General features: G+C 41.2%; 1 protein-coding gene across 1 annotated transcript; it reads left to right on the top strand.

Moving 5' to 3' along the window:
* Positions 1-5,921: 5,921 nt before the first annotated feature.
* LOC142625177 (uncharacterized) lies at positions 5,922-6,398 on the top strand. Its single transcript, XM_075798872.1, has one exon. The coding sequence runs from the start codon at positions 5,922-5,924 to the stop codon at positions 6,396-6,398; it is 477 nt and encodes a 158-aa protein (XP_075654987.1).
* Positions 6,399-11,615: the final 5,217 nt, after the last annotated feature.

The raw sequence follows: 11,615 nt of genomic DNA on the forward strand, positions 1-11,615 counted from the left end.
CAGTTTTTCAGATCTGATTTCACTCCAATTCGTGTGTACATGTTTAGGTTTTCTTATCTCACAACCCTAAACATATATAAGGATTATTTTAAGGGCCGTCAAAGGTTGCGCGAGTGTAGAGCAAAGTTTTGTTCATGCTGTGACTGGAGACAAAATTTGCCCTAGTTCATATTTCACTTGAAGAAGCTACTGCGTTTGTACAGCGTTGGGTTTTGCTTCGTGATCTTCATCGAGTTGATGAATTGAAAAACTTTGCAACCAATATCTCTCTCAAGTTGGTGATTAAGTCACGTATTGGGATCCGCTCATTGATAGGTTAGTCACGTACTAGGAGTCGTGCACTAAAAAGGAGAGATTGTCACTACAAAACAAGTTCAATTGTGTATTAGGGTAAGGGTTCAACAATAGGTTAGTATAAGGTACTGGGATTCCTTTAATTGTAACTGCTTGTTGTGATAATAGTGGATTCTCGGGATTGGTGACCTTAAATTCACCCGGTGGGGTTTTTCCCTTGGAGGTTTTTCCCATTCATAAACAAATCACCGTGTCAACTTTATTTTCCGCTGCATATTAACTTAGTTGGTGATTTGTTTGTGCTACCACGCGTTTTGCATGTTAATTGGATTAATTAATTAACTTGGCTAATTAATCGGTCAATTTATCACAAGGGGTTAATATATTCTTGGCCTATCAGGCTAGATGAGAAGCAAACTTTGCATGCATTTCCCCTCACTCATGGGAGGTACATCAAGGTGGTACTATAGCCTTGATTCAAGCAAAAATAAGGTGTGGAATGAACTAGTGGAGTTGCTTGGGTACCAATTCATCTCCAAAACCATGATTGATGTGACTCTAAGGGATTTGGAGACTACCAAACAAGGTGTAGGGGAGACATTTTTTGAATACATGACTAGATGGAAGACCAAGGCATCTAGAATGGTCAATAGGATAAATGAGAAGGACCAAATCAACATAATCGTCAAGAAATTGCTTCCGGCTTATAATTGTAGGCTTTCGTCATCGCCTATTAGCTCATTTGGAGAACTATGTGATTGTGGGATAAGAATTGAAGAGACTATCAACAATGGACAATTGGAGAAAGGTGAAGGTAAGCCTCCAAATAAGAAAACATATGGAGGGGGAGGGACCACCACTAAAGTGCCCAATCCTGTAAATGTAAGCGCCATCATATCCCAAAAAAAACACTAGCCTACCCAAAGAAAGCTGGCAGAGAATTCTCCGACCTAGGAATGACCTTTGCTCAAGCATATGAAAACCTATCCTTCAAAGGATTCATCAAACCTTTATACCCCACACCCATGTCTAATCCCATATCTCCCACTTGGAACCTCAATGAATATTGCCACTACCACCAAAAATCGGGCTATAAAACCGACAATTACTTCCACCTCAAACATGAAATATAAGACCTAATAGACAATGGAACCCTCCTAAATCCCAACATTATTACCAAACCCAACATTAGAAAGAACCCTTTGCCTGATTACCATAGGGCTCCTCCTCCATATTAAAATTGGGTGCAAATAGATGAGATTGAATGGGATTGCTCAAAGTTGATGGAAACTACAAATGTCAATATCAATGACGTGGAAGTCCAAGTAATATGGGATGAAGAAGATGAAGTCCTAAAGGAAGTGGTAGCGGTGTGGGGAATACTTCCCAAAGTGGGGAATACTTCCCAAAGGAGTGATAGAATTAAAGAAAAGGGTCTTGGAGGACAATGTAGAAAATATCACTAGGAGTGGGAAGCACTACAAACCATCATTTTCAAAAAAGGATCATCCTGGTAGAGATTTAGGGGAAGGGTCCAAGCCCACAGAACCTAAAGAAGAAGAAGAAGAAGAAGAAGAAGATAGGGTCTTAATGCAATTAAAGAATACCCAAGCTCCTATGCCCATATGGGGCTTACCCATGTCCTCTTAAAAGTATCGTAAGGCTCTCTTGGATGCCTTGAATGTGAAAGAAGTACCCATAGAAATTGTGTCATTAGAAGTTTTGTCTCTCATGGGAGTCAAGGGTTCCTCACACCCCCTCCTTGCCTTTTTCGATGAAGATCTCCCTCCCAAAGGAGCTACTCACACTAGACCTTTACAAATCATCATTGAATGCATGGGTGCCAAGGTTCTGGTGGTACTTATTAACAATGGGTTTGCCTTGAATGTTTGTCCTTTTAGGACTGCCCTCACTATTGGCCTAGATATGGAGACTATCATCCCTTCTCCCTTGACTGGAAGGACATATGACAACACTTCAAGAAAGGTCATGGGTATTTTCAAGGCTCCTTGCAAGATTGGGTCAATAGAAACCATTGTGGAGTTTCATGTCATGGACATTATCCCAAATTACAACCTTCTCTTGGGAAGAGTTTGGCTTCACCCCAATGGGGGAAATCCCCTCCTCTACACCAAAATATGAAGATCCCATGGAAAGGAGAGATTGCCATAGTGCTTGGAGATGGTGAAATTCTAGCACTGGTTTATGGACTCGAGGAAGGAGGAAGTGAGCTTCAAATGAGTGGCTTTGAGTTCGTAAACCTGGCTGACTATGGGTTAAGGATGATAGGTATACTACTGACTTGTTCCCATATTGTGTAGCCATAAGGTGATTGCAATGATGAAGAACATGGGATACATGCCTAGTATGGGCCTTGGAAAATGAGGAAAAGGGGTAGTCGAGTTCTCCAATGTCAAGACTCAAGTGACTAGGGAAGGTTTAGGGTTCTTTAAAGGCTGCAATGGAATCAAGAAAAACCTTGGCACTCTCAATGGGAACATCTTGAAGGAAGGGGCAAACTTCCCTTATTGTGGCTTCCCCAAACTTTGGGTAAGTAAGGATGGAAAGGTGTATCTGGGTTGGAAAATGTTCTTTAATGAAAAACTCACCTTTAAGGAGAAGCCTACCATGGTGATCAAAGAGATGCAAGAAGAGGTCGATTGGGTGAACTACGTGGATGTTGAAGCAATGAAGACCATGATGAAGACGAGTGGGGACATGTTTGCCATCACCAATGAAGAGCCAAGTGATCATTCCAAATTCATCATGCCTGTTGTGGGGCTCATTAATAATTATACTTGGGTTGGGTTTTCTGAAAACATGGGGAAAAAGTTTTGTAATGCAAGCTCAAATGTACTTTTCAATATTTTCCATAAGATGAATTATGATTTGGCTTACTTTGATGTGTCCCATAACATTGAAATTCTACACTTAAATGATTCAAATGAATTTGAAAATGAAATTAATATACAATTGGAAAAGAAAAATGAACCTATGGAACCAACTCTTGAAACTATTAATTTGGGCAATAATGAGAATCCATGCTTAATTAAAATTGGCTCAACTCTAAATGAAAAAGAAGAAAAGATCTTCAAGAGCTCCTTACGAAATTTCAAGAGGTGTTTGCATGGTCCTATGAAGATATGACTAGAATTGACCCTGAGATAGCTTAACATCACATTGATACTCATGATTACACGGTACCTGTCAAACAAAAGTTGAGAAGAATGAGGACCGAAGTCACTAAAACAAATTAAAGGTAGGGTTCATCAAACTCGTACACCAAGCCGAATGGATAGTCAATGTCGTGCCCGTACCTAAGAAGGATGGGAAGGTGAGGATGTGTGTGGATTTTAGGGACTTGAACAAGGCATGCCCAAAGGATGACTCTCCTCTCCCTCACATTGATGTCTTGGTGGATAAGACGACAGGAAGTGCCTTAATGTCTTTCATGGATGATTTCTCAGGGTACAACCAAATCAAGATGGCTCCCAAAGATATGACCTAAACCACTTTCACTACCGAATGAATAATCTATTGTTACACAATGATGCCGTTTGGCCTCAAGAATGCCAGGGTAACCTACCAAAGGATGGCTACAGCCTTGTTACATGATATGATGCATAATGAGTTGGAAGAGTATGCTGATGATATGATAGTCAAATCCAAGGATAGAGAAAGCCACACCATAAACTTGAAGAAGTTCTTCGAGAGGATTAAAGAGTACAGGCTAAGATTGAACCCACAAAAGTGTACATTCGGAGTAACCGCTAGAAAATTGCTAGGCTTCCTAGTGAGTGATAGAGGGATAAAAGTTGACCTATCCAAGATCAAAGCCATATTAGAGATGCCTCCACCCAGAAGTGAGAAAAAGATAAGGGGTTTCTTGGGTCGATTACAATACATTAGTCAATTCATTGCCAAGCTCACCTCCATTTGTGAGCCTATCTTCAAACTCCTAAGGAAGAATGAACTATATACATGGAATGATGAGTGCCAAAAGGCCTTTGAACTTATTAAGTAATATCTCCTCCACCCATCTATCATGGTGCCTCCACAAAAAGGAAAACCCTTACTCCTATACCTCTCTGTCATAGGGATGCAGTTGGAAGTATGATTACATAAGAAGATGATGACAAAAATGAGAAGCCATATACTACTTGAGCAAGAGGTTTCATGATTATGAGATTAGACACACTCCCAAAGAAAAGTCATGCTTTGCACTTGTTTGGGTCATACAAAAGTTGAGACATGTCATCTGACCTTTCCAAATATGGGTGGTAGCAAGAATGGACCCATTGAAGTATCCCTTTGAGGAGCCTGCTTTGAGTGGAAGATTGTCAAGATAGTTGATCTTATTGGCAGAATTCAATTTGAAGTATGTGGCTAGAGAAACTATCAAAGGAAGTGTCATGTCGGATTTTTGTGTCGAGAATCCTATAGAGTAGGAAGATGGTAAAGAATACTTTTCAGATGAGGACATTTTGGATGTTGAGTTAGAGACATGAAAGATGTACTTTGATGGAGTCGTAAACCAATATGGGAATGGGATAGGAATACTCTTGATCACTCCTGAGGGATCGCACATACCTTTGGCAATCAAGTTGAACTTTGAAGCAACTAATAACATGGCTGAATATAAGGCTTGTATTGCCAGAATGGAAGCTTTTCAAGAATTGAGGGTAAAGGAGGCTAAAGTCTTTGGAGATTCAATTTTGATTATAGCCTAAGCACAAAAGTTGTGTAAGGTGAAAGAGGAACACTTAAAGCCTTATCAACAATACTTGGAGGACTTGACCAAGACCTTTGACAAGATTGAGTACACAATCAACCCTAGAGCTCAAAATCAATTTGCAGATGCCTTAGCTACCTTAGCCTCCGTGGTTGAAAGACTTGAGGGAGTATGAACATAACCCTTGGAGATTGAGCAAAATTATGAGGAAGTGCACAAAAGGAAGACCGAAGCTTCAGTAAGAACCATAGAGGAAGAGGAAGTTCCATGGTACTATGACATCATGAAGTTCTTGGAACTAGGGGCATATTCGGATGGTGCCAACAAGAGAGAACGTCGTTCCATTAGGATGATGGCAATACAATACATCTTATGTGGAGGACAACCCTATAGAAGGTCCTACAATGGTATACACCTTCGTTGCTTGAAGAAGGAAGAAGCTGAGAATGTAATGGAAGAAGTTCATCAAAGGATTTGTGGCCCTTATATGAATGGGAGAATGTTAGCCAAGAAAATCCTAAGGATGAGGTACTATTGGAATACGATGGAGACTGATTGTGTGGACTCTGTGAAGAGTTGCCATGATTGTCAGACACACACTAACTTGAACCATGTACCACCTAGTGAGTTGTATAGCATGACTTCTCTGTGGCCATTCTTGGTTTTGGGCATAGATGTGATCGGAAGGATAGCTCTTAAGGCTTTAAATGGGCGTGAATACATCTTGGTGGCAATTGACTATTTCAGCAAGTGGGTGGAAGTAGCCTCCTACTCCGTATTAAAGGCTAGGCATGTGGCTTAGTTCTTAGAAAACAACATCATATGTCGGTTTGGGGTGCCCCAAGAGATCATCTCCGATAATGGTTCCTATTTTGAGGGTGAAGTTCGGAGAGTCATGGAAGAATATAACATTGAGCATCACAAGTCTTCACCATATCGACCACAAGCTAATGGGGCTATAGAAGCAGCTAATAAGAATGTGAAGAAAATCCTAACCAAGATGGTAGTGACATACAAAGATTGGGCCGAGAAGCTTTTGTTTGCCTTACGAGGTTATAGAACTTCTATCCGTGCGTCAACTGGGGCAACATCTTACTCTCTGGTTTATGGTAGTGAGGCGGTGCTTCCTATTGAGGTGGAGATAATAACCAAGATCCTAGAAGAGGATTGGGCTAAGGCGAGATATGAACAATCGGCTTTGACAGATGAAAAGAGGGATAGGGCACAATATCATGCACAAGGGTACCAAAAAAGAATCGTTAGAGCATTTAACAAGAAAGTAAAACCAAGAAACCTTAAAGAAGGGGACTTGGTCCTAAAGGTGCTTAGAGATGAGATTTTTGATCCAAGAGGAAAGATGAAGCCAAGGTAGTCTGAGCCTTATATCATTAAGAAGATCATGTCTTGAGGTGCTACGAGGATCACAGATTTGGATGGGGAAGAAATGCTTCGCCCAATTAACATGGATATACTTTGGAAATACAACATTTAAAGATTAAAAAAAAAAAATAAATAAATAAAAGCCTGCTAGGTTGAAAATCTGAAAGGGTGGCCTAGGCAAAAATTAAGGCAAAAGAATCCCACTAGATTGAAAACCCGAAAGGGCAATCTAGGCAAAAGTTAGGGGAAAAGACCATGGGTATGGAGAAAATTCCTGAAGGGACGTCATAGGCAAAAATTACATGGCAAAGGAAAAAGAAAAGAAAAAACAAAGGAATGAGATGACAATAAGTGAAGATAATAAAAATGTGATTCTTTTCTTGCGCAAATTAAAAGGTAACAAGATTGTTTTCATAGGGGATTTGGAACACTCCAATCCTTTATTAAATTCAAAAACAAAAACATGAGAATCATAAAGTGCTAAAAAGTAAAATATGGGGCATATCAAGGTGGTCACTTAGCCCTCCTTGCTTTCTTGCTAGTCTTCATGTAAGCTTTCTAATCCCTCAAAATCCACTTCATGTCATCCTCCAACCACTGCTTGTACCTCGCAGTGGGATATATTTATCGAGGAGGAGCAAGGCCTCTAGTCACCCTATGGCGTGACCAAGCCTCACAAAGCCTACCCAAGATCTTCTTAGTAAACACCTTAGTGTGGAAGGCACCTTCACCACTAGGAGCTCCTTGACGCTTTCCAAATTTCCTTGAGATACGACAAGTGGAGTAGTATAAGCAGTAACAAAGTCCAACTAAAGGCACACAGTAGTCCTTGTAGCAACAGTGAATCATGCTTAAGATGTGCCACCACTCCACGACCCATTGAATGTCAGTCTCCTTGATGCCACCCTTAAGCTCCATGTACACCTCAAAGCTCATGTCATTTTGATGAAGCTGGCGGTCCCTGAAATGCCTAGGGAGGTATGTGTTGGGGGGTACGGTAGGAGGTTGAAGCATGAGTGAAAAAAAGATATAAATAATAATAAAACACAATATAAGGTGCCTCGATGGATTGAAAACTGAAAGGCAATCCATGCAAAATTAGAGGAATCCCACTAGGTTGAGAACCTAGGCAAAAGTTAGGGATTATACCTAAAGAAAAAGAGGACTTCCTGCAAAGAAGTTTGCTTCCTTCCTATGAAAAGCATCCAAACCATTGAGGGTTTCTGCCAAGATCAAGCCCATCGGGTCACCTCTCTTTAGCTCATAAACTACCATGCAAATCTGGAGGTCCACATAATATGACCTTTGGACCAAGAAGTACCTTGCAAGAGCACATAAGCAAAAAGCACAAAGAAAGAATGAACATTGCCTCTCATTTACGGGAATGGCCAAGGTGGAAAAGTGTGCAAAAACCAAGCTAAGGTTGAGTTTGCCAAAGACGCACCACCTATTTGTCGTAGCAAAAGGAATGCCCAACACAACTTGTAGCAAAAATGGGAGATCTCCACCCATGGTAGCAAAGACGAGATTTTCAATCTCTGGTTCACCCATGATGGCACCAAATTCTTTGATAGTGGGGCATAGTTCTACTCCATTGTCACGGAAAACATGCCGAGTAGGGACCCAATAGTTGGCAGCAGCACGAAGAAGAGGCTTATCCACCCTTATTTGATGGTATGGAAAGACACAAGAAAGACCATAGGGGGTAATGGAATCCTTGAAATTAGGACCAAGCCTCCAAATCCAAGCCGAGACATTTAGTGGAGAGTTTTCTGACATTGGGGAACCTCAGAAAAGTGCTCTCTGAGTTGAAAATACGCTGGTAAGGGTTTTGGGACCCAAATGGCTACTTTTATACTTAGTTAGGGCGGCTAGGATTTCCTTTGATTTGCGGCCCACTTACGCAAGGTCAACCCTACATACGCGAAGTCAAAGCTACATATACAGGCGCAACCCCACATACACACAGCGCTTGGTAGAAACTTATTCTCCCCTGTTTTAAGCATGGTTTTTCCACTCCAAGGCATCCTTAGGGTTCCTATGACCTAAAGGATCATTCAAGACATATTTTAGGCATAAGTTTTCAAGCGTCAAAAAAGCAATATTGTAGGGAAACATACAATTAATTATATATCTTGTAAATTAAGTACTAGTCCCAATTAAAAGCATAAATGTAAAAAGATGTTCTTAAGTATAGCCCTTTGCCTCAAACTGAATTCAAATGTCTACTAAAAGAAATAAAAAACAATAAAAGCAACAAAAAGAAAGAAATATGTGTGTTGTATGCCTATGTGTCTTGATTGTAGGTAATCAATGGTGTCTCCTCTTCCTTGGTTGGTAGCTAAAAGTCGCCTTCGAACCCTCCTCATCACCATCATCATCATCATCATCAACACCACCACCATTGCCCGGGTAAGCCGCCCCTCTAGGACCGTACAAGCTCCTTGAATATTTGGTCACCTTTAACTTGAGATTCCCAGCCAACCATACTAGCTCCTCATGCTCTTGGATGGTGGGTTGCAGTTCGAGGAAAGAATGGTTAGTGATTGAAAAAAGGAGAGATAGTAAGAAGAAAAAAGAACAAAGGGAACTCATCGCTCGGGTGTTTGGAGGAAAAGGGTAGCCCATAACATTGGGATTATAGGGCATGGTGTGCTCCAGAGCAAAGCCATTAGGGCTGTAAGCATAGACCGTCCAAGGGAGATGTGGAGGATCAATTGGCTCACAAATAGCAGGCTCCTCCTACTACAAGTTTTCTACCATTAGAAGCCATAACAAACAAGGTAAAGGAAAAGGAAAAGAAGAAGAAGAGATCGAGCATATACCTAAATAGTAAGGGAAGGCATGAGGCAAGTGATGCTGAATTCCTCATAGTCCAATCCATCAAGGAGCCACTCGGTGTAGGGAATGCCACTCCTCCATAAATTGTACTCAACATCGGTCATGGAGTGTGGGGCAAGCATGAGCTCCGAAGGATCCATCAGAATCTATGGGTCATCTATACCCACCAGTTGACATTGCACCCTCTCTGCCAAGTAGAGTGCCCTCAAGCCCACTCCTTCGAAGGGCCAAGTAATCTCCGAAACAATGATGGCAGCAGCTTCCAAATCTGGAGAAGTAGGAAGGGGCTGGCTAGCCCACGGAGTCTAGTTAACCTATAATGATACAAGGTTAGAAGAAGAGTATCCTAAAGGAAATGCATCAAGAAGCATGAAAATTGGAACTCTTAAACTTACCTCATCCAAAGTTAACCCAAAAAAGTGGGTCCTTACTTGAGGGAATTCCCTCAAATTTGGACTGGTACCTGGAGTTGTGAGGCCATACCTAACAATCCACCGCTACAAAAAGAAGCACAAGCCACAGGTTAGATACAAAATGGCACAGTTTGCAAAATGGTACAGTTTGCAAGATGATACAGTTTGCAAGATGATACAGTTTGCAAGATGATACAGTTTACAAGACTACAAGCTAAAAATTAAAATACAAGAGATGAAAAGAGAGCTAACCTTAAGGAGCTTCCAAGGCCTTGCAAGCTGCCACAAGGTGCCCCGGCTAAGAGTGTCGAGGCTAAAGTAAAGATAGGCTAGACATGCCTGCCCCCAATTGTCCCTCCGTGCATCCGCAAATTCTTTAAAGAGGATCAACCACCTTAAGGACACTATTTTCCCACCATTAGTGAATAGATAAGCTCCTAAAAGATGTAGAAAAAAAGCCCTAGCCATCCAGATGTGCTCCTCCTATTCCTTTGGGGGAGAAGCATGTAATCCAACACCAAGTCAAAGTCATGGATGGTCTTGGTAGGGTACTTCCTCCTCAACATGTCAAGACCCAACTGGATGCTTGACACGCCATCTAAATTAATGATGGCCCCTTCAAAGTGAAGGCCAGTCATGCAATGGAAGTCACAGGGAGTTACCGTCATCTCTCGCTCATCAATATGGAAGGTATGAGTAATATCCCACCACCTCTCGATGAGGCATTGCACCAAAGTAACACTTGTGGACTTTTTCGGCAGAAGGCTAAAGATAGACTTGAAGCCCGCTTCTTGGATGTAAGCTCTGGTTTCGAGAATAAAGAGGTTGTACCACTCCACCACCTTGTTGGTGCTACCCCTACTAGCATAAAGGGATAAGGACTGCAAATGAAGAAGATAACATTAAATTCCTGATTCAAGTGAAAATGATGTTTTCGATGCAAGAATAAAGATAAAAAGAAGGATGCAGTGATGTTCAGGTGCAAAAATGACAAAAAAGGAGTGTTAGGATTGCATATAGAAGTGAAACAGTTGAAAAAGAAGTGAAAATGGGCAGAGTAAGGCCTATGCCAAGCATCTCATGTATGTGGGTCAAGACCCACGTACACAGACAGGATTCTTCGTACGTAGGCCAAAACCCACGTACACAGAGCCTTAAGAACAGACCTGTGTACACAAGAATAGAGCTGCGTATGCAAGAACAGAGTTGCGTACGCATAAGTACAAGCTACATACACAGGCTCAAGCCCACACACGCAAAAGCACAGACAAAAAGTGTCCTTCGATATTTTCAAGCATATATCATCCAAAATCAATCCTAAATATGTTCCTACCTCTCCTAATGTGTTAGGTTTTCATCTAAACCCATCCCATAACAAAACCCATGCATTTACATGGCCAAAAATACAACAAAATGGATGATCAAAGAGAAACTTGAAAATGAGAAAAGTTTGCAAAACTTACAAATTCAGCCATAGGGATGTGATTCTCTGGCCAGTGTGTCAATGAAGGAGACTCCATCAATCTCACCACTCCACTCCAGTGGGTAAGGAGAAATGCATCAGAGGAAAGGACGTAGGCAGTCTTCTTGGCCTTGGGTGCCATTGAAGGAGATGATGGGAGTTTAGAGAGAAAATGAGAGAATGAGGGGGTTTAGAGAGAAAAGGAGAATCAGATGATGTAAGGAAAAGAGATAAGAGGGAAGTTTTTGTAAAGAAAAAATGGGAAGTTGAAGAGTTATGAAGAATGTGAAGAGATGAGGAAGATGAAGAGAATGAAGAAGGAAAAAAAGAAGGTTGGTAACTGTTGGGAAAAATGAAGAGGCGGGAACACACCTGATAGCTAAACTATGTATAGTTTAGGCCTTACCACTAAACTATATGTAGTTTAGTCATGAACAGTAAAAAAAAAAAAAATTTAAAAAGTCTCAAGATTGCCCCAAATAGGCAAAAAAGT

Source organism: Castanea sativa, chromosome 2 (assembly GCF_040712315.1).
Source record: "Castanea sativa cultivar Marrone di Chiusa Pesio chromosome 2, ASM4071231v1".
Taxonomy (NCBI): Eukaryota; Viridiplantae; Streptophyta; class Magnoliopsida; order Fagales; family Fagaceae; genus Castanea; species Castanea sativa.

Bases quoted from the DNA above. Each gene is read 5' to 3' on its own strand.
- LOC142625177 (XM_075798872.1), top strand. From the start codon at position 5,922: ATGGAAGAATATAACATTGAGCATCACAAGTCTTCACCATATCGACCA.